The sequence below is a fragment of the Nematolebias whitei genome, chromosome 3 (assembly GCF_014905685.2).
Source record: "Nematolebias whitei isolate Nwh7 chromosome 3, NemWhi1, whole genome shotgun sequence".
Taxonomy (NCBI): domain Eukaryota; kingdom Metazoa; phylum Chordata; class Actinopteri; order Cyprinodontiformes; family Rivulidae; genus Nematolebias; species Nematolebias whitei.
In genome coordinates this window covers 31,668,242-31,691,902 of record NC_056500.1, presented here as the reverse complement: position 1 = coordinate 31,691,902, position 23,661 = coordinate 31,668,242, and the positions used below count along the sequence as shown (strand labels likewise).

General features: G+C 40.7%; 2 protein-coding genes across 2 annotated transcripts in view; both read left to right on the top strand.

Annotated features, from left to right (window-relative positions):
• The first annotated feature begins 548 nt into the window (after nt 1-548).
• il23r (interleukin 23 receptor) lies at nt 549-14,571 on the top strand. Its single transcript, XM_037674827.1, has 16 exons — nt 549-609; nt 834-963; nt 1,075-1,256; nt 2,649-2,772; nt 2,853-3,019; nt 3,350-3,486; nt 3,568-3,775; nt 3,856-3,938; nt 4,717-4,912; nt 5,001-5,183; nt 7,128-7,226; nt 7,303-7,458; nt 12,491-12,631; nt 12,751-12,838; nt 13,168-13,258; nt 13,927-14,571. Exons 1-16 carry the CDS (start codon nt 549-551, stop codon nt 14,557-14,559), a joined length of 2,679 nt encoding a protein of 892 aa, XP_037530755.1. The 3' UTR covers nt 14,560-14,571.
• Nucleotides 14,572-19,841: 5,270 nt separating this feature from the next.
• il12rb2 (interleukin 12 receptor, beta 2a) overlaps nt 19,842-23,661 on the top strand; it is a 19,592-nt gene continuing 15,772 nt past the window's right edge. The window contains exons 1-5 of the mRNA XM_037674289.1: nt 19,842-19,893; nt 20,119-20,397; nt 20,883-21,006; nt 21,092-21,282; nt 23,169-23,314. Coding sequence (XP_037530217.1) covers nt 19,842-19,893; nt 20,119-20,397; nt 20,883-21,006; nt 21,092-21,282; nt 23,169-23,314 — 792 coding nt within the window. The remainder of the gene's footprint in view (nt 19,894-20,118; nt 20,398-20,882; nt 21,007-21,091; nt 21,283-23,168; nt 23,315-23,661) is intronic.

Sequence of the window (23,661 nt, the reverse complement as noted above, 5' to 3'; positions counted from 1 at the left end):
ATCACTTTAGACAAAAGCATGTCACAAAGCGAGGCAGAAGTTTGGGCAACAGCCTCACTGAATTGTATCTTGATAAGAAAACCTTGACATGTTGACGTGGTGGTGAGTTTTATTTCATTTGGTTTAAGGGGTTTGATGTAAAATGTTTAAAATACATGTAACTATTCATGTTTTCTGAAGCTTGGATTAGTTGGACTGTGTAAACCTTGTGATCGCAGTCGACTTTTACTGGTAAACAAGTATTGTGGCAATTTTTCTTTTTTCGTGTCTGACTTTTTATGTGTCAGAGCCGTGCTGACGGAGGACGCCTGCACTTCTGAAACATTTAGTTGGTGGAAAATCAGCAGGAACAAAGGTGAGAAGATAAACTAAATCATTCCTCCTCATGTTGACCAGAACGCTGCTCTGCTCCTGGACACTCGTGAATGAGGTCGCATGAAGTAGAATCCATTTTTTAAGTAGTTTCTTGACAAATGAATTTAAAGCAACATCACAGTTTGATGACAGCTGCTGGATGAGTTCTCCAAGCCTGACGAAAATGAGCTGAGATGAATCTCCTGGTAACCTTCTGGAGATGCATGCTTATGTTTCTCACTTTTTCCATCCAGGGTGAGTTATTACAGCTCTTTACTCTTTTTTATTTGTTTCATATCTGTCAGTCCTGATCACTGTTCTTGTGATTTTGAATGTTAACCTCTGCTGCTGCTCTCACCGCTGTTTGTTCTAATATTCATTTAAAAAATACAGTTTAAGTTGGGTTATCGTGCAGTTTTGGACTCATCTGAGTTTATTTTGTCATTAAACTCATTGTCATGCTCGTCCCTCCCTGACAGGTTGCCCTTTGCTCCCTGCTGACTGTGAGCACTTCATCCCACTTGGCAACCTGACAGTGGAACCAGCGCCACTCTTTCTATTGGGCTCAAACCTGACGGTGTACTGCCACATCAGTGACTGTGAATGGAGGTATAATTGCTAAATACACAGCTATCCACCATAAAATGTGGAATTGTTGTATTCCACCAGAAGGTGCTTTTAAAAGTTTGGTTCATTTGCAGTTTTGTGACTGACTTTCAGCTATAAAATTACTCTGGAGCTGAATGGGAGGAATGTTAATTTGTCCAAAAGAGTCAACTGCACCACTGAAATGTTCTACCTGCCCAGTGTTAGGGCGCCTCAGTCCTCACTGGTCTGCAAGATGAACCACAACCAGCTGTCAGCTCAAAGCATCGTTAATGGAAAGGATCTGCGTGCTGGCCGTATGTACATTTCACTCTAAACGCTGCTTCAGCTTTTTAACTCTGATGTTACAGCATATCATTTGTTAAGTTTAAATCTTTTGAACGGGTTCAGTGAAAATGCTTTGAACAGTTAAAGTCTTACCTGTTGTAGATAGTTATTTGAAATACCTCAGTAGTAGAAACAGAGTTTAATTATGATAATAATGATGACTTTATAAACCTTTATTCTTCAAAATGTACTGTGATTATTTGCTCTTTTATTTGCAAGTGCTAATAGTGGTGGCAGCAGCTAGCCGTAGCATTTCCAATGCAGACTCAGATACCTCTGGCGGAAATATAATACAGTATTTATGGCGGAATAACTTGTAATTGAAAAAAAATTGCAGTGAAGTGAAGGTTGACAAAATAGGATTTGTATGAAGCTGCTGAAATGTTTTGTTAGGAGCTGTTTTAAGATAGCAGCAATTCCCTTTGGTCTTGTTCCTTCTCAGATCATCAGCCTATTGACGCTCATTGGTGTGGTCCTTTTTATCAGAAAACACTCGTTTCAACTGATAAATGACAGATATTTATGACTGATAACCAACTTTCATAGGTGGGAGCATGCATCCAAATTGTGAGCAGTATTTACCTAAAAATGTCTGCAGTGTTAGCTCTAATATTTTAAAACAAATAGCACAGTACAAATTACCATCTGCTCCATAATTTTCAAAGATGTGACCAAAAAAAGGGGTGGGGGTGGGGTGGGGGGTGGGGGGAGATTATGCTACCAGATAAACAAAGAAACAAACAAAAAAGTCCAAATATTTAATTTAGATGCTCATCAGTCCCTGTATGCTGTGCAGATGTACTGAACCTGGAAAGAAAACTGAAATCAGAAAGCAGGAAATTAAATAGAAGCGGTACGGTGGATCAGTTGGTAGAGCTGCTGCCTCTCAGTGAAGAAGGTCGCCGGCTCAAATCATGATCAGATCCCTTTCTGGGTGGAGTTTGCAATCATTCTCCATGCATGCGTGGGATTTCTCCAGTTTCCTCCCACAGACCAAAAACATGTTAGACTGATTGATAACTCTAAATTGTTCCCAGGTGAGAGTGAGAGAGTGAATGTTTGCCTCTTAGTGTCCCTGTGATGGACTTATGGCCTGTCCAGGGTGTCCCTGCCTCTTGTACACTGACTGCTGGATATGGACACCAGTCACCCCCGCAACCCAGAAAGGAAGAAGTGGGTAAAGATAATGGATGGATGGATGGATGGATGGATGGATGTCATATAGTATAAAATAAATCAATATTTTGGGCAACATCAACAGATTGCAACTGAAGAACCTAAAACACATGGAAGTGTCAGAAAAGTTTTCATGCTCTGCAGCTGCAAAATAAATCTTTGTTTTCCATTTTCTGTTGTTGAAGTTCCTCCTGATAAACCTGTAAACGTGAACTGTGAAACAACTCGGAGCTCAGACCTGATCGACTGCTCCTGGGAGAGAGGACAGGAAACATACATACTCACATTCTTCAATGTCTCACTCTTCAGGTAACGGCTTTTACTGTTGCATCCTGTTTAGTCATATTGTTTACCACACATCAAGACTTCTGACTTTTGCTCTTTCATAGGGAGAATGGGACCCAAATCTATTCAAATCGCATCAAGAATGCTGACGAAGTCGTCTTACCACGAGAAATTTTAGACGAAAACACTAAATATCTCTTAACCGTCACTGCTTACAACCACTTCGGAGCGTCAAGGTCCGATCCGTTTATCTTTTGCATGAAAGATCTAGGTAACAGTCTGAGTGTGCATCCACACAAACACACTTTGTCATTTTTTTTTTGTTTGTTTTGATCAGAATCATCATGTTTCTGAGTTTGTGAGTCTTATTAAACTTTTAGTTGTTTGTCTGCTCAGTTTGACCTATTTTACACCCAGTTGGGTTTCTGTCGAAGTAGCTTATCTCTAAAAAGGGGAAGTTTTCTCAGTTCTCCCCCCTCAGTTAGTTTCAATGAACATTTGGAGCTTGTTCAGCAGTCTTGACTTTCTCACACTCTTGATTTGAAGGTTGTTTTTGGACAGCTGCTTGTGCACATCACTTCTTTGTTCTTTGGTGCTGCAGTGATACCAGAGACCCCTCACATAGTCCACATGGACTTTGGAAGCAGCTCTGCATTCGCCACGCTGCGCTGGAAGACCTCAGAGTCTTCAGTGCATCTCAGACCCCAAATCAGACTGCGTGCAACTAACAGCTCCTGGGTAAACTGGTCTCAGAACAGCCACGTTGACCTCAAGGTCAGTCTTTATCAGGCTATGACTGTATTATCCTGTTGCTTTTAGGAGCAGAGAGATGGAGCAGAGCTCAGTGACGGACTGATGCAGGTGGACAACCTGAGGCCCCTGACTAGATATGAACTCCAGATCAGAACATGTGACTCACCATCAGGACTGACACCAAAAAACATCTCCAGCTTTACAACCAAGTGGACGTCTAGACCTCTCTGCAGCAGATGGAGCCCATCTGTGAGGAAGATGAGTCCTGGAAGAGGCAAGTGATGGAGCAGATATTGTCAGGTTATTATTATTTTTTTACACTTATTACAAATGTGTGGCGTGTCTCATTGTCAGGTTTGTCTCAGGAGCTACATGTGTGGAGGATCTTAGCTGGCTGGACCTTAAATGGACTGAGGAACGTTACTGTTTTATGGAAGGTACATTTTTTTTTTTTTTACTAGAAAGACATGTTATAGCATACAGATGACTTCTGTGAGGCGCAGATTACCAAGAGGCAGCTCAATAAATACAATATAACTCACACACCCAGCTGTGTCTGCATTTTTCTTTAACATCACTCAAAAAAAAAAGAAAGAAAGAAATACACTCGTATGACTCCAAAAAAAGTTAAAAACAAAACAACTAGACTTAGAATTAAGAAAGCTCCTCGGATGAGAAGCGAAACGTCTTTAGTTACAAGGAAACAAGGAGTGTGGGATTCAAGTTATAAAGCTGTGGTGTTCTGTAAGCTTGCACAATGCAGATTGACACATGCAGATTGACCTCTCAATCCTCACAATAGAGGCTCATTAGGGTCTTTGTTAGTCCCACCCACAGAGGGGCCACTCTGGTCACATGGTACACATACAGAACACCACAGCTTTAATTGAATCCCACACTCCTTGTTTCTTTGAACTGAAAAAGCTCCTCGGATGAGAAGCGAAATGTCTTCAGTTACAAATACAGTCCAGTTGTCTTGTTTTTAACTTTTTTTTGGAGTCCGGGGGGGGGGGGATTTACCATGTCCTTGATGACTGAGAATCTTCACCAACTCATCTAACTGCAGTAATAAATGATAAAAATGCCAAGCTTTGTGTTTAGATGAAACAATAGTTCTATTATTTAAACTTCTTGGTGTGAGGATTTTCTGAAGAATGAAAGCAGTCCTCTAAATTAAAATAAATGATTTGTGATGTAAGGATCTGTTTGTTTCAGCCACCGCCTTCAGAGGATTACAGCGGTGAGCTGTTAGAATATCAAATCCTTCTGGATAACGGACATGTGCAGAGCTGTGCTGCTGCCTCCAGTCTGTGTTTACTTCAGGTACCAGCAGAGGTTCAGGCCGCGAGCGTCACTGCAGTGACCTCATATGGAACGTCTCCTCCTGCTAATGTGAACTTCAGACACACAGGTAAATTGAGATTACGATGTAGTGATCAACAATTTGTGTTACATTTTAAATACTGTTTTAAATACTGAAACGTCTGTTCGTTGTTCAGGTGTTTTAGTGCCTGTCCTGCGAGATTTAACTCCTGGAGCTAGTGGCAGCTCTGCACTCTTATCCTGGGCTCCACGGACTGAAGAAGAACTGTTGAACTTTGTTGTGGAGTGGGACAGTGTACCTGCAAGAGAGCTCCAGTGGAAACTGCTGCGCAAAGAACAGAGAAACACGTCACTCTCAGGTATAATTATGAAAGGAGAGCAGACAACAACAAATAAAACATACAAAACAAAGTTTATTATTGGGCGGCACAGTTGCTCCGTTGGTAGAGCTGCTGCCTCTCAGCGAGAAGGCCGCTGGTTCAAATCCCAGCCAGGGACCTTTCAGGGTGGAGTTTACATGTTCTCTCCGTGCATGCGTGGGTTTTCTCCAAGTACCCCGGTTTCCTCCCACAGACCAAAAACATGCATGTTAGACTGATTGGTAACTCTAAATTGGTGCGAGTGAGAGAGTGAATGGTTGTTTGTCTCCTTTGTCTCTATGTGTCTCTGTGATGGACTGGAGACCTGTCCAGAGTGTCCCCCTACTCTCACCCAGTGACTGCTGGATATAGGCACCAGTGACCCCCATGACCCAAAAAAGGAAGAAACGTGTAAATATAATGGATAGAAAGTTTATTATTGCATAATATGAAAGCAAAACTGACACAAATAAGGAAATGGTCTATTTTAATTTATAAACTAAAGCAAACAAATTGGCTTGTTATGTCAGCCTTGTTGAACCTTCTTTTGAGTTTTGGATTTTGATGAAACAATTGTCAAATGGACACATTAGAGACAAATGAGACAAACAACCATTCACTATCTCACTCACACCTAGAAATAATTTAGAGTTACCAATCAGTCTAACACAATATCACACTGAGTATTTTTTTGTGATCGATCGGGGGGGGGGGGGGGGGGGGGGGTGTGTGTGTGTTAAATTTTGTTTTGCATTTAAATACATCTTCTGAGGTCCATAACATATCCACAGTTCAAATTTTAGATAACTTTATTGAGTTTATGACAAAGTCAATTTCTTAAAATCGATAAAAGTAGTATTCCTGTTAGGGGTGCATCAATAAATTTCTTAATTTTGGGAAATCGGAAATCGGCCGATACCTGCATGAGAAACCGATTTTACTGATTATTTTACTTTTAACAACAATTGTCTGAACTTCATTTATATTTCAGAACACTACCTCATGACCAGTTAAAACAAGTGTGTATTGTTTCTAGGATATTGTTCAGGGGTATGTTTTTCAATAAAATAATATTGGAAAATTGAAGGTGCATTGTGACCTTATAACACCTGACAGTGTCGCTTATAAAACAAAATCAGTATCAGTATATTACATTGGCAGGTCAGACTTTTTAGAAATCGGTGCTCGGCCAGAAAACTGCAATCGGTGCACCCCTAGTTCCTAATAAATAAAGTTTATCTTTTAGCCTTTTCAGTGTTTTTAACAAATAAATATAATATTTCTGGGAGGAAGTGTATAAATTAGAATAAAACAACATATGCCATTAACTGTAAAAAGTATATTTAACTGAGGTGGTCATTGCTTCTATAAAACAAAGGCTATAATGTTATTTTAAAAAGCTATTGTTATACTACACAAAATCGAAGCTTAAAAGAAACATTTTCAAAATACATATATTTAAAAAGATTTCTTGAACAGTTTAAAAATGTGCAAATTTTTAATTTCACTCAAACAAATGTATATTTGACACTTTTTTGGGGAGTATTTATTCTCATGTTTTAAGCTTGCAGCACTTCATTTATATAAAAATGTATATACAGAATTCACAGAATTTATATTTATATGCAGAATATATATATATATATATATATATAAAAGCCTAGAGAGCCAAACTTACAATATTCAGAATTACTTTGTTTCAACCTATGACTTGAGTAGGAGGATTATGTCACTGAAATTAACTGTGACGTTATGAAAGTGTGCGTGTGTGAGACAGTAAGTCTCACTTTAAAACTCAACAGTGCCCTCTTGTGAGTATGAGTTATATTTTCCTTTTTCATATCAATGAAACCACACAGCTTGTTTAGGAAGTAAAAACTGCAACATATTCCTAGTTTACATAATTATAAGACCGCTAGTTTCATTTTTGAACATGTCTTACAGGTTTGACTGCAGGTGTGAGGTATAATGTATCTTTGTATGCTGTAACCACCAGAGGGGTCAGCGCTCCAGCATCCAACCTGATCTATTCCAAAGAAAAGAGTAAGTTGGATGAAATACACTACTTCCTGCTGGATCTCTAAAGTTATTCAAGTTATTCTCTGTCTGTGTGTTTCAGAGCCGGTTCATAGTCCCACCCTGTTGGTCCTTGTCCATGAGTCCAGGCAGATCCTGGTCCAGTGGAATGAGTTGCCCGTAGACCAGCAAAGGGGCTTCATCACAAAGTACACCATTTATCTGCGGACCCTGGGCCCCAGCAGCACAGAGCACAGAGGTGAACACTTTATTATTATTATTATAAATACATTTAATGAGCATTTACTCCTGTCAGGTAAAATGCATTACATTAAGATGAGGCTGTCTTCAAAATGACATGTTTGCTATTTGTTATTACTAAATGGTTTGTGGGCAAATAGTCTAAGATCAAAAAAGTAATTTAAATTTTAATTAGTTTTGTTTAACTTGAGAGAGAGACTGGTTTTGAGAACATTTTGAAAAGAGTTTGCTGTTTTAAAATGAATCTGTCCATTTACTATTCAGTGGTTTAATAGAGGACTGCCTAGAAAGACAGCCCCCTATTATTATCCACATGAAAAGGGTCTTGCTCTTCTATCAACTTTAATGCAGCCTGAACTCTGATATTTTATTGGTGTTTCAAATTACCATGGCAACGTAATTTGTAAAGACGCCATTTTTCTCATTGAAAAAACGCTGACAGAACTCTTGACAGCCTCTAACTATCACAGCGAGGTCCCTGAACAAAACTGATTAACTTTTGGAGCCATTTTGGTTCAAGATGGCTGCCACAGCTACCTCAGAAACCTCAAAATTGACTATAACTCAGTCATTCTTTGATATATTGAACTGAAATTTGGTATGGTCGTAGCTGAGAGCGAGTTGTTCAACATTCCTCATGAAAATAAAAAATCCAAGATGGCCACCTTAGCTCAAAGGGGAAAAAATAGATAACGCAGCTATTTTAAAATAGAGCTGAAACTTGGTGTGGTGGTAGCTGACAGCGACACACAACACATTCTAAATTCACATCTAAAAAATTCAAGATGGCCACTGAAACTAATTTCAATTTGACATAGCTGTTTCTAGAGCTATTCAGCTGAAATTTAGTGTATTGTTAGCTGAGAACGATCCCCCATAGACTCTGCAAATCAAAAATCTGAGATGGACTGAGCTAAAAAGGAAATATACTATAAATCAGCCATTTTAAGATAACTTTGTTGTGGTGGCAGCTGAGAGCAATGCCCCATAAATACTGAATTCAAATAAAAAAGCTAAGATGGCTGCCAAAGCTACATTTAAATGGCTTTAACTCAGCTATTTTTACACATTTAGAACTGCAATTTGGTGAGGATATAGCAGAGAATGCTCCCCATCACATACTAGTCCAAATTTTAAAAATCCAAGATGGCCACCATATCGTAAAAGAAAAAAATGACTAACTCATTGATTTTTTTTACCATATCGAGCTGAAATTTGGTGGTAGCTGAGAGCAAACCTTGACACAAGTACTGTCAAATCAAAATTTGAATTGGCAGCAACGTGGCTGTCAAAGTTTCTCCAGGAACTTTTAATGACTGCACTTGTTAAAATGTGTTGACTTGATGTGAAAGTCTGCAGAAAATGCAGTTTTTCAGTGAGTTTCTTGTTCTTGCTCATCAACAGCCCTGCCACCTCCGTGATTCTTTCTTCAACAACATAGATTGTGTTTGTACTTCATTTCTAACCAAGGTTCTCTAAATTACCGTACCTATGTGCACACATGTGGTAACTGACACATGCAGCAGTATGCATATATACCACACCTTAGTAGAAGCCACAGTTACATAATGGAAACCATGCACGCAGCATTCCATTGATGCTCCATCTGTCAAAGTTTCAGTGCATCAGCAGGGTTTTTCAGCTCTTGACTTCCCGTAATGTGATGAAATTCAAACAAAGAATTGCTTAGTTTTTTTTATTTGTTTTAATTTAATACTGCTTGGAACAAAAGAAAACGGAAAAAGGAGTAGAACAAAAACTACAGGTGCTGGTCATAAAATTAGAATATCATGAAAAAGTTGATTTATTTCAGTAATTCCATTCAAAAAGTGAAACTTTATATTATATTCATTCATTACAAACAGAATGATATATTTCGAATGTTTATTTATTTTAATGTTGATGATTATAACTGACAACTAATGAAAACTCCAAACTCAGTATCTCAGAAAATTAGAATATTGTGAAAAGGTTCAATGCTGAAGACACTTATAGTGCCACAGTCTAATCAGCTAATTAACTCAAAACACCTGCAAAGGCCTTTAAATGATCTTCCAGTCTAGTTCTGTAGGCTGCAAAATAATTTCCTTTGGAAATCAAGGTCCTAGAGTCTGGAGGAAGAGAGGAGGGGCACAGAATCCACGTTGCTTGAGGTCCAGTGTCAAGTTTCCACAGTCAGTGATAGTTTGGGGTGCCATGTCATCTGCTGGTGTTGGTCCACTGTGTTCTCTGAGGTCCAAGGTCAATGCAGCCGTCTACCAGGAAGTTTTAGAGCACTTCCTGCTGCTGACCAACTTTATGGAGATGCAGATTTCATTTTCCAACGGGACTTAGCACCTGCACACGGTGCCAAAGTTACCAGTACCTGGTTTAAGGACCATGGTGTCCCTGTTCTTAATTGGCCAGCAAACTCTCCTGACCTTAACCACACAGAAAATCTATGGAGTACTGTGAAGAGGAAGATGTGATACGTTAGACACAACCATTCAGAAGAGCTGAAGGCCACTATCAGAGCAACCTGGGCTCATAACACCTGAGCAATGTCACAGACTGACTCCATGCCACGATGCATTACTGTAGTAATCCAGGCAAAAGGAGCAACAACTAAGTATTGAGTACTGGACATGTTCATACTTTTCATGTTCATACTTATCAGTTGGTCAACATTTCTAAAAATCATTTTTTTATTGGTCTTAAGTAATATTCTAATTTTCTGATATACTGAATTTGAGGTTTTCATTAAATATCAGTTATAATCATCAACATTAAAAGAAATAAACATTTGAAATGTATCAGTATGTGTGTGGAGTGAATATAATATACAAGTGTCACTTTTTGAATGGGATTACTGAAATAAATCAACATTTTCATGATATTCTAATTTTATGACCAGCACCTGTAAAATCAAGTCTTCACATTCCTACAATTGTTACTTTTCTGATTGTACTTGTTTGTAAATGAAAACTAAAGTCTCAAATTCAAGTTGTCATCACTTCCTTTGCATCTCTGAGTTTTCTAGAACAGGCTCTGACCGCAAACAGGAAGTCATTTTGCTTCATGAACACACACACACACATACACACACACACACACACACACACACACACACACACACACACACACACACACACACACACACACTCATGTGTCTGTCAATAAAGGCTGTTACTGACTAGCTTGCCACAATGCTATTTGTGGAAGTGGAGTGTGAAAGTATCTCTGAGCTTTCCTCTTTCTGAAGTGTCACATGTGCCTAGTGCGTTTTGTTCTTCACAGAACTTCAGTTGAGGTTTTGTACAAAATTACTCGTGTTTTCTTACAGACATAAGCTTCAACATGAAACCATCTTCAGAGCTGTAGAAGCAAAAGACATTCATGCTTTCGTTATGGGGCTGATCATGCATCTATTTTCAAACCAACATTTTTCAGTCAGGTCATCTGGACAGTTTCTTTCTGAGCATGGACTTTGTTGTTTTCAACCAGTTTGACAAGACTGTCAACAAGGAAGAGGCAATGGAGGAGGGGGCGTACTAAAGAAACCATCTTATCGCAAGCAGAACTGGTTTGTTCCACTTTGGAGTAAGCTGTTGGGGGAAGAATCAGTTTTGGTGTGTGTTTCCTTGACTGATGAAGCCTTCTGGATCGAAGGCGAAACATTTCAGCACACAAAAAAAAGAAACTGTCCAGATGACCTGACTGAAAAATGTTGGATTTTATACCTGGATTATTGAGCATGGACTTTGTTATTTTCAAATCAGTTTTGCTTTATTTTGTATTCTCTGGTGAACTCCAAAACTTTCTGCTAAAGGCAGACTAAAAATTGACAAATATTCTCTGGTTCTGTAACAAGGTTTAATGTGCAGCCACTGAATCACTCCTGAACATCACACACAGAAGACTGCTCCACACAAACTGATCCTTTATTTATCTGGTTTGCTCCTTTTATTGGTCTAAACATTAAGTTGTTGTCTAGGTGAATTTTTAAAGCCACATCTCTTGGAGCTGATCCTATGGTGGTCGACGGGTGAAAACGAGCCTCGAACAGTCAAACGCACAGCAAACACATGAATGATGCAAACTCTAAAACAAAAAAAAATAATGCAACAGAAAAACAGTGCAAAAGAACAATTCTGAAGTCACCAAATATAGAAGAAAAAACATACAGCCATTACAATCTTTTTCCTTTTCGGGTCATGGAGGACAATGGTGCCCATGTCCAGCAGTAACTGTGTGAGAGGTGGGGGTCACCCTGGACAGGTCTCCAGTCCATCACAGGGACAAACGAGACAAACAACCATTCACTCTCTCACTCACACCTAGGGACATTTAGAGTTACCAATCAGCCTAACATGCATGTTTTTGGTCTGTGGGAGGAAATCGGAGTACCTGGAGAAAACCCACGCAGGCACGGAGAGAACATGCAAACTCCACCCAGAAAGGTCCTCGGCTGGGATTTGATCCGGTGACCTTCTCGCTGAGAGGCAACAGCTCTACCAACTGCGTCACCGTGCTGCAAGAAAGAAAAAAAACTGTTTTACTTAAAATGCAGCTTGATTGATTTATTTGTGTATTTATTTATGCCTATTAATCTGCTGGGTGGCTCGTTAGCCACGGACGACTCCAGTTTCATTACAACGCATGAAGTCAAGCAGCATAAATTGGATGATGGGAATTTTTGCTAAAGCTCTGCCAATCATTGTTACCTGAGTGAGTCTTGATCAATTGAGTATGGAGTCATTTGGATGGACTGTTTAAATAAAGGTTGAATTGAATTGAATACAGTTGTTTTGGCAAAAGTGTTTGGCATCAGATGGTCTTTGTGACACCACCCTCATCCTTTACCCTGGCTTTGGACTGATACAAAAGATTCACTGACTTGTGTTCTCTAGTGGCTGGTTTACTACAACAGATACAGCTTTATGTTATTTTCTCTTACCTAATTGCAGATTTTAAAACATGTCATTAAAAATAAACAGTGAATGTGCTGCCTTGGCCAATAAAAACCCAAACTCTCATTGTTTTCTCTGCAGTGATTGTATCTGGATCTGGTCCAAGAGAGATGTGGCTGGACTGCCCTGAAGGAGCTCTGGTTCTACAGATGAGTGCGTCCAACTCTGCAGGAGAAGGCCCACGAGGGAGATGGACCTCCTCCCAGCCTGTTGCTCCTGCAGGTGCTTAGCTAGCTGCAGATGAAATCTCCAAATAACTTGTTTAAACCTCATCCTGTGATTTTATCTTCAGCTAAACTCAGTGAAGACATAGTTGCATTTTGATATTTTTGTGTCTTCAGTCGGTCTGGTGATCGTGATTGTGCTCATAGTTACCGTCTTCATAGTGACTGTCGTCAACCTGATGTGTTGGAGCTGTGTGAGAAAATGGTAATAACAACAAAATAACAATAAAACATAAAGCACTCCACAGAACATGTTAGATGATTAAATTAAACATAACAGTGAGCATTATGCTTTCTCTTTTTGAATGTTCACATGTATTGTTTTTTTGAGTAATTAGTACGGATGTCACTGTGTGTTTTTATGAAATGCCACAACTTGACCAGTAACCCTCCTAGTTTACATAAACCAAAACCTAAAAAAACGATTGTCTATGGAAACACTACAGTTGTGATAAAACACGATAGAAAATGGTTGTTTTTAAGACGAACATATTGAAAACTGTAATCTTTATTCTGTTGATTATTTTGTTGTAGGATAAAAGAGAAATGCATATCGTGGGGACCTGATTGGCTCGCTGAAAGCCTGCCGAAACCAGGACGCAGCAACGCCATCAGACTGCTGGAGGTGAAGACTAAATGTTGAGCACACACTCTGTAATCAAGGATTCACTGTTGGGCACTTCTGTCTGTCTGTCTGTTTGCCTGTCTGCCTGCCTGTCTACATGTCTGTCTGTCTGCCTGCCTTTCTGTCTGTCTTCCTGCCTGCCTGTCTGCCTATCTGACTGTCTGCCTGCTTGCCTGTCTGTCTGCCAGTCTGTCTTTCTGCCTGCCTGTCTGTCTGTCTGCCTGCCGGTCTGCCTGCTTGCCTGTCTCTCTCTGTCTTTCTTCTCTCTCTGTCTCTCCCTTTCTCTCTGTCTTTCTCTCTCTCTCTGTCTTTCTCTCTGTCTCTCCCTCTCTCTGTCTCTCCCTTTCTCTCTTGCCCTCTCTCTCCCTCTCTCTCTCTCTCTCTCTCCCACCCTCTCTCTCTCTCTCTCTCTCATAAATTTAGTGTGGTAGTAGCAGATAGTACTGCTTCTAACAAACTATAACTCCATCCGTTTTCATCATATTCTGATATCCCTAACACTCTGGCATTAAAGGTGATTGACAATATACGTGAATGTTTCTGTTCAGTGTCCTGAAATTACTTCTGTTGTGACTTGGCGCTTTATAAATAAACTGAATTGAATGTGCTTTTTTTTTTTTTTTTCAAGCAATGCAACACCTTTAATTAATGAACGTTTCTTTCTCCAGGACGACAGAAGTGAGCCGTTATTCTGGTCAACGTACAGCGACCCTCCTCTCTCTCCGATCCTCGTGGTCTCCTCAGAGGAGCGGGTGTGTCCCATAATTCAAGTTGAAAAGTCACAGACTAATTCAGGAGAAGCCCTGGCAGAGACCACTCCATCAGTGTCCAGCACCAGGACGATGCTGGTTGAACATGCCAGCTACAAACCCCAGACTGCTGCGCTTGTTCCTTTGGAGGAGGATACATTTTCAGAAGAGGGCCTGAAGGATACTCAAGCAAATGCAGAGGAAGATAGACACTCAGACATACTGACAGGATTACTGGGGGGCTTGTTGCCAAGCATGGATGTGGATTACTCTGATTTGTCCCAGGGGCTAACGCTTGGCTCCATTGATGGGCTTTTATTGCCTACAAATTCTGAAACAACGTTCTTGAATACAGTCTTCTTTCAGGAGGGGAGAGGGACTATGGACAACATGGAGACAAACGTCTTTCTGGACCTGCAGCAGGACTGTGGAATAACTTTGGACACAGATGATCCTTGCTCGTCTCAGTGTCTCAGTGAAACAACACAGACTGATGATTATTTCCCCCAGGTGGCTCATCTCAGCACGACTATGCTCGACACACAGAGGTAGCAAAAAAATGAAACAGGACAAAAACTGCACTACTGAACCAAGTATGGAGAAAAAAGCATTATGAAAACATCCCTTTGGTGCTTTCATTTTATTAACAAATAGCACATCGTTCTGTGTTGACTGTTTAAATGTCATGCTCATTACTAAATGCTGTGTGAGAGAGGTTAACACGTGGAAAACAAAAACCTGTGGCAATTTTAGCCTTTTTTGGGGGTGCTCAAGCATCCCTAAATTTTAACTCGGCACCCCTGAAAAATAAAGAAACCATCATTAGGATTTTGTAAGGAAACAGTTCTTAAACCTTATATTCACCAAAATATTAAATAAATTTGGAATAAATTATGACAGTCAAATGGGCCAGTAAAATCTTTTATTTTTTTTGTACGAGTCGTATCCTCAACGCCACCTGTCTATCATTCCAGTAGGCTTGTCAGCAACTGACCAGTCAGTGATCTCAATTTTCCCTGAAGGTAAATGCCCCTTACCTGCAGGAGCTGCACCTCCTTTTCCTCCAACAACATTGTCAGAGTTTCACTAGCTTAGCTCTACTTTAGTGCCAGAAGTTGTCGATGGTGTGTGAGAAAAGCAAAGTGTGCTCTATTCACACAAGGAGAGCTGTTGGTCAGGCTTGGTCTTGTTGCTTTCTAAAATAGTTATTGAATCAAGTGTTTACTTATGTAGATAATCATAGATGTTTAACAATGCCTTAAAATACACCAGAATGCAGAAAATAGCATCTACTTACTGGGGGAGGACCCCCAGATCCCCCACCGGTGTGTCCCCACCACATTATAAAGGCTTCTGATGCCAATAACCACCACATTGTTCCAGTCAAGATCCACTTTCAGCACTGGGGGCTGAGTACCTCTAAAGGTCAGATTCGAAAATCGCCCCTGACATGAACCCAGATTTTAATTTCATGTCTTCAGATCTTTGTCTTGTTCAGTCAGTATTTGCTGACCAAAAACATGCATGTTAGCTGCCTTCAGGCCCAGGCCTCCCTTGCAAAAGAGATCTGTGATCTCAATGGAGTTTGCCTGGTTAAATAAAGTTCAATAAATAAATAAATAAACTGAAATGCACTCATCAGTTTTCTAATTACATTATAATTTATCTACAAATATTTTAACTCCAGAGGTACTGTAGAGTTTTTGTTATTACAGTTATATAATGTGTGATGAGCTTCAGTTTTAATGCGTCTGTGTTTCCTTGACTGATGAAGCCTTCCGGACCGAAGGCGAAACGTTTCAGCACAAAAAAAAAAAGAACTGTCCAGATGACCTGACTGAAAAATGTTTAATTGTATACCTGGATTATTGAGCATGGACTTTGTTATTAGCAATTAATTTAGAATTTAAATTAGTGTTTTGGAAATCATCTCAAGACCACAAACTTCATGTTTAATGGAGTCCCAAACCACAAGTTTGAGAGATACGTTTATGAAAATTGACTCATTTTGAATATATGTTTTTAATGTTTTTATGAGTTTACTATGAAAACTTTACATCTACACAGAAGTATATGGTTTATAATGGTGGCAGTAGCTAGTTGTAGCACTTCTAATGTAGCCTGAGACACGTCCATAAAGACTATCATCCCCAATTTGGGGAAAAATTGAGACATTGTGTAAAATGTGGAAAAAATGCAGTGATTTGCATATCTCATAAAAAAAGATTTGTTTCACAATGGAACATAGTAATCACATGTGTTCAAACTAAGAAACTGTACCAGTTATTGGAAACAAAACAAGTATTTTTGAATGTTGTGGTACAGCACACCTAGAAAAGGTTGGGACGAGTCAACAAAAGGCAGTAAAAGTAAATGGTACAAATAGGAAACATCTGGAGGCAACTAATTAGGTTAATTATTACCATGTTGGTAAGAGGAATGAATACAAAAAAAGCATTTTAGAGAGGCTGAATCTTTCAGAAGTCAAGATGGGTAAAGGTTTGACAGATGCATCCTTCAGAGGAGACGGACCATTCAGCTGGTTATCCTGCCTCTCTGATGGTATTTTTCATTCAACCTTTATTGAAACAGGTTAGTCCCATTGAGCCATGAGGATTAATTTACAAGAGAGACCTGGTATGGGGGTGCATTAGTGCCTATATGTTCATCCATTCATCCATTTTCTTCTGCTTATCCGGGGTCGGGTCGTGGGGGTAGCAGCCTAAGTAGAAAGGTCCAGACTTCCCTCTCCCCAGCCACTTAGACCAGCTCCTCCGGGGGGATCCCAAGGCGTTCCAAGGCCAGCCGAAAAACATAGTCCCTCCAGCGTGCCCTGGGTCTTCCCCTGGGCCTCCTCCTCCCAGTGGGACGTGTCCAGAACACCTCACCAGGAAGGTGTCCAGGAGGCATCCTAACTAGATGCCCGAGCCACCTCAACTGGCTCCTCTCAACGTGGAGAAGCAGCCGCTCTACTCTGAGTCCCTCCCGGATGATCGAGCTTCTCACCCTATCTCTAAGGGAGAGCCCAGACACCCTGCAGTGAAAACTTATTTCGGCCGCTTGTATCCGAGATCTCGTTCTTTCGGTCACAACCCAAAGCTCATGACCATAGATGAGGGTAGGAACGTAGATTGACTGGTCAATTGAGAGCTTCGCCTTTTGACTCAGCTCTCTCTTCACCACGACAGACCAGTACAACGCCCGTTTCACTTCAGACATTGCACCTATCCACCTATCGATCTCTCGCTCCATTTTTCCCTCTTTCGTGAAAAAGACCCCAACATACTTAAACTCCTCCAGATGGGGCAGGACCTCCTTCCTGACCCGGAGAGGGCACTCTACCCTTTTCTGGCTCAAGACCATGATCCTCATCCCGGCTGCGTCACACTCGGCTGCAAACCGCTCCAGCAAATGCTGTAGATCACTACCTGATGAAGCCAATAAGACCACATCATCTGCAAAAAGCAGAGAAGCGAACCTAAGGTCACCAAAACGGATCCCCTCAACACCTTGGCTGCACCTAGAAATTCTGTCCATAAAAGTTATGAACAGAATCGGTGACAAAGGGCAACCTTGGTGGAGTCCAACTCTCACTGGGAACGAGCCCGACTTACTGCCGCCAGGCTCTGACACCGGTCATACAGGGACCTAACAGCCCGTATCAAAGGGCCTCGTACCCCAGAGTACCCCCCACAGGGTTCCCACAAGGTTCCCCAAGGGACGCAGTCGAACGCCTTCTCCAAGTCCACAAAGCATTTGTAGACTGGTTGGGCAAACTCCCATGCACCCTCCAGGACCCTGCTGAGGGTGTAGAGCTGGTCCAGTGTTCCACAACCAGGACGAAAACCGCACTGCTCCTCCTGAATCTGAGGTTCAACCATCTGACGGACCCTCTTCTCCAAAACCCCTGAATAGACCTTACCATGGAGGCTTAAGAGCGTGATCCCCCTGTAGTTGGAACACACTCTACAGTCCCCCTTTTTGAATAGAGGGACCACCACCCTGGTCTGCCAATCCAGGGAAACTGTCCCTGATGTCCACGCAATATTGCATAGTCGCGTAAGCCAACACAACCCCACAACATCCAGAGCCTTAAGGAACTCCGGGCGAATCTCATCCACCCCTGGGGCCCTGCCACCGAGGAGCTTTTTAACCACCTCGGTGACCTCAGCACCACAGATTGGAGAGCCAGACCCAAAGTCCCCAGGCTCTGTGTGTTTAAGAATAAAAAAACAACAAATGTTTTTACTTTGTAAAAGAAAAGGCACCAGTTAGATTAAAAATCCAAACCTTGGCAGCTTATGCTGGTGAAGATTCTCAGTCATCCAGGACATGATGAATTCAAAAAGCGTTCAATACAAAAACAACTGGACTTTATTTGTAACAGAAGACGTTTCGCTGAGGAGCGAAACGTCTTCTGTTACAAATAAAGTCTAGTTGTTTTTGTAATGAACGCTTTTTGAATTCTTGGCAGCTTATGTTTTCTTAACCACTTAAACTTGGTTTATTAATCAGTTTTTACACTACTAACCAAAGTAATATTAGCTAGTAATAAAGACTACATGGACTACATTTTATTACTAATAAAACAGTCTATTTGTTTGAACGTCTCACAGGAAGACATATTTAAGCACACGTTGCACAGCTGAACTGTAGGTGTCGTTTTAATGTTGACACTGAGCTCGTTACCCATTGTGCTGTTGAGTAGTGAAGTGACACAGAGTGTAAAATTATTCCAAAACATGCCAACATCTCTGGTGGTGGTGGGGGGGGAGGGGGGTCCCCATCACGGCCTACATTTGGTACAGCTCCTCCACCCTCAGTAATTCGTGCACCACGTGCAACTCCATTTCCTGACAGTTCTCTCACTTCCTTCTTCATTATTTACACTTCAGGAGGATGTTTTTCGATGCTTTTAAGGGAAGTGTTTGTGTAAATGCAACACTGCTCAAGCTGTTTGCAGTAACTCTGAACTCCAGGCCTCTGACTGAATATAGCTACTTTGAGGGGAAAGTCCCAAACTGCACCACGTGGGGATGTAGTTGTAACTGCAAAGACATCAGGTGTGAAAAATAGGAGGAAGAACAATCGTCTGAGAACTTCTTGTGTTATACTTTGTTTTCAGGTTCAAACTTTGCGCGTTATAGAAACGCAACAAAAATGTGAAGGAATTCCACATGAAAGTCAGAAAACATTTAGCATTTATCTGAATGTTCATTATTGTAAGTGGCTTTATTTTAATGCAGCAAATATTTTTTGGAGAATACCACAAATTAAAAAAACATATAGGTCAACTATTCTTCTCTTATTTGGGCTTAAGCTTAGCAAATATCTGCATGTTTAACTTACACATTTATGTTATTATCTAACTACTTTGACAAATGTTCAGCAGTGTGTGAGCAGCTGTGTGTGTGTGCATGCGTGTGCGTGGCACTGTGGCGTAAACTGTGACACATAGCAGTTAGAGGAGTTTTGTCACTTCAGCAGATGCGTCATTCGGTGCGTGGACGTGAAGCTGTAAAAGGACCAGAGAACCAGACTCACAGATGGCTCCACGGCCTTCAGGAGGACTTCTTTAAAGCTCACCAGATGATGGGACGCAACTTTTTGGTGAGTGAGGGTCTGATTTTTGAAACGTTTTCATGGCGCGCAGCTGCGTCACGGCACATGGCTCCATTCAAAACATGCCTTTAAAATATGTGATGGGTTTGTGACCAGTGACTGAATAAATACATGTCTCTAATGCGAATGAGTGCGTTAAATACTTTTGTTTATTTTAGGGGAACTAACACTCCCCCGGAGATGAGAGGGGCACATTTGGAAAGACTCCAACCATGTTCCTGTCGTGGTTTATTGCGCTCACCCTCACCCTGCAGACCTGCGCTGGTATAACTCCGTCTGTAACTGCACTCCTTTTGGAAACTTTGAAACTCAGAACTTTGGACCCATTATCAGTTAAAAGTCAGGTTTTGGTGTGCTTCTTTTAATAAAAACTAACATTTTGACTTTAGAATTTATTTATTGGTTTATGGGCCCAGGTTTGTCAGGAAGCTTCTTCTTGTGTGACCTGTGAGTGATTCACGGAACTTATCTGAACATTTCCTCCTCCAGCTGAGACCTCCTGTGTGTTCCGGTCCAGTGCTGGTTCTGAGGTCCTGCGGGGGTCGAGTTTTGATGTGTACTGCACCTTCAACTGCAAATGCAAGGGCTCCATGTACATTGACAACACGGACACCCCGCTGAGCACCAAACAGCTGAACTCTACAACCATCTACTTTAAAGTGGAGAAGATAACAGAGAAGAGAACGTACAACTGCAGATGCAACATGTATGAGCTGAAGTCTCGCTGCCATTCACTGGACCCCTGTGGACTGGACATCTCACCTGGGTGTAAGGGATCAGTCTTGGCTCATGCTGATTCATTTACAGATTAATGTGACACCCTGATTGTAGTTTATTCTGAGAAAAGCTGCTTTATTGCGACTTTTATTTTCCAAGGATGTTTATTTGAGATTGTGCCTTCAAGTGCAAGAAATGAAGCTTTCTCTTCATTAAGGCTGAGTGACCTTTAACAATGTTTTGAGCTGTTAAAAACGAACATTTAGTTCTGGTTTCTTTTCTTAGAGAGGGCTCAGTTCACGGTTAGATGTGATTAAAAAACTGATCTAACAACACTGTTGGTTTTAACACATTCAGCAAGTTTGTCCAGCTGAAAACATGAAGATGTTCATCTGAAACTAATGGGATGCATTTTGTTAGTTATCTTTACAAACTGTTTTTTTTTTAAACAATTCAAGCTCTGTTTTAATTTATTGAAAACTTTCTGTTTAGTGTTTTTATCCCATTTAATCGTCTCTGTATTCTGTGGTGTTCAGATCTACCGGATCGCCCAAAAAACATTTCATGCGTCTATGAAATGGTCAAAAGTGAGAGTGGGTTTGTGACGTGCATCTGGGACAGAGGACGGGACACCTATTTTAAAGATCGCTTTTTGCTGAAGTAATAATGATCTTCAATAATGCAAACACAAACAAAATGTGCTTGCACTCGTGGATGATCAACTGTTGTTTTTTGTGGTTTTCAGGGTGAAAACTGTATCTGAAAATCACAGAGAAGGACCCGTGGAGAAGGACCTGTACACTAATGAAACTGAGACGCCCTCGGCTACATTTAGTTTGTCCAGATCAGTTCAGACCATCTTGGTTTGGGTTCAAGCCAAAAATGATTTGGGTTCTGTTGAATCCTTGGTCGTGAACTGCTCCGTCAGTGACATCCGTAAGTAGATGTGTTTGTCTAACTTCTGCACAGACTTCTAATTTTAATCCATCGCTGCCATCAAATTGTTGTGGCAAAAGTATTTGGGAGACAAGACAACCCAGCTGGTTAAATTTTATGAACTGACACTTTCTATACATGACAGGTTTCTTCTACTGAATCAGTATCTTATCAGTGATTCTTTTTTTGCAAACAGTTTGTAGAAACAAAATGATGATATTGGAAACATATTTTGAATCAAATTTGTTGTGAACATTTTCATTTGCTCAAACCATTCAAACTGAAATGACCATCCCCGTCCTTCTCCAGTAACACCATTGTTAACAACGGTGTACCACAAGGTTCAGTCTTAGGATCCACCCTCTTCACAACCTGCAGTGCATAAGTAATGATCATTCCAGATGCATCCTTACATTTCTATTCTGATGACACAGTTGTTTATTGTCGAGCTAAAACATTTGCTAAAGATTTCCAGCTTTTACAGTCTGCTTTCAGCATCATCCAGTCAGATTTGTTCCATTTCAAACTTGTGCTAAACGCCGACAAAACCAAAGGGATGTTGTTTTCAAACAGGAAGTCGGTCCCAGCAATCCTCCTTTTGATTTTATCACCGAATGGTGTCCCTATTGAGTTTGTTGATTCTTACAAATACTTGGGTATCTTGGTCAATTTGCATCTCTCTTTTAAGCTCCATGTCGAAAACTTGTTTAAAAAAAAACCCTGAAAGTTAAACTGGATTTCTTTTTCAGAAACAGATCCTGTCTAACTCTTAATGCTAGGAAACACCTTGTAACTGTGACTTTCCTTCCCTCCATTGACTTCGGTGACATTATTTACATGAACGCTCCTACAAGAACCCTGCAGATGTTGGACGCTGTCTATCATGGTGCACTAAGATTCATAACTGGCTGTGATTATCGTACCCACCACTGCACCCTGTATTCACTGGTTAACTGGTCATCATTAACTTCTCACAGACTCTCCCACTGGTATATTTTCATCTTTAAATCACTTCTTGGTCTGTTGCCTTCATACATCTCCTCCTACATGTCTGCGTGAGTGCAGCTACAGCGTGCGCTCTCAGGACATTATTACCTGCAGTGTTCCCTCAGTGTGACCTGAACTTGACAACAGGACCTTCTCCTACTCTGCTCCTGTTTCTTGGAATATCTTTCAAAAACAATTGAAGCTCTCGACCTTGACCTAAGTGTCTTCAAACATCTGCTAAGTTCATGGCAAAAACCAACACAGACATGTTCCTGTTTTTAGTATTTTACATCGCTTTATAATGTAGCTGCATTTGTTTCATTCTTTAACATCTAAAAAAGTTAAGTCAGGTCCTCTGGACGAGTTCAAAAAACAAAAAATTGTAACACAAAGTTTGAAACCATTAGTGAAAAGGCCAGACTTCAGGGGTATCTGAGGCAGGCTTGAAACACAAGAGTCAGGGTGGCTTCTGGGTAATACCAGATGGCTAGGCCTCAGACTGACGAAGCCTCTTGGATGAGGGGCGAAACGTTTCTTTTTTAACAAAAAAACGAAGTCCAGATGACATGATCTTTTTTGTTTTTAAAAAATTGTAACATTTTGTCTTTCATACAAAAGACTTCTTCAGTTCTTTAATATAATTTTCTTCCATTTATTTTTTCAATTTATATGCTTTCTTTTATGATTGTCCACTGTTGTCATCATTCTTTGTTAAATTCAGGTCTCTCTTGTAAATGAGTCCTTGAGGCTCAATGAGACGAACCTGTGTAAATAAAGATTGAATGAATGATAAATTACTATCTACATTTATGAAGTCAGCTTGTGCACCCAGATTCTGGAAACACTGCTCATGATCTCTGCTTGTGATTTGTCCCATTACTCTGCACTAATGTGAGCAGTGATGCCGTCAACGCCTGTTCTTAGCCAGGCCGAGTGCCTGTCCAGGAGCTGCATCGTCAAAGTGAGCCAGTCAGCTGGGATTCAGAACCTGCAGATCCAGTTCAGAGCTGACCAACAGCAACAGTGGACTACCTATCCAGACTCTGTAAGAAGTTTTGACTCTCTAAGACTTAGATCATTTTTGAGGCTTCAGATTAGGTGCAGAAATAAGAATTGATTTAAGATATTTGAAGCTGTACAGTCCCTTGATGATTGGCTGCTCCTCTGCTGAATCCAAGCTGGAGGCAAACATGAGTGGCAGCCCTGATGTGTGGCCAAGTGAAATTACGACACACCAGTTTTAAGCAGAACTTTTACATTTTTTGTGTTTTTACTGTCGCCCCTTTAAAACGAGAAAAAATACAGTGGCCTTTAATCAGAGTCAGAGTCAGAGTTTCTTTATTGTCATTCGCACCTCATGTGGTACATGTGGTGGAGCGAAATTATGTACAC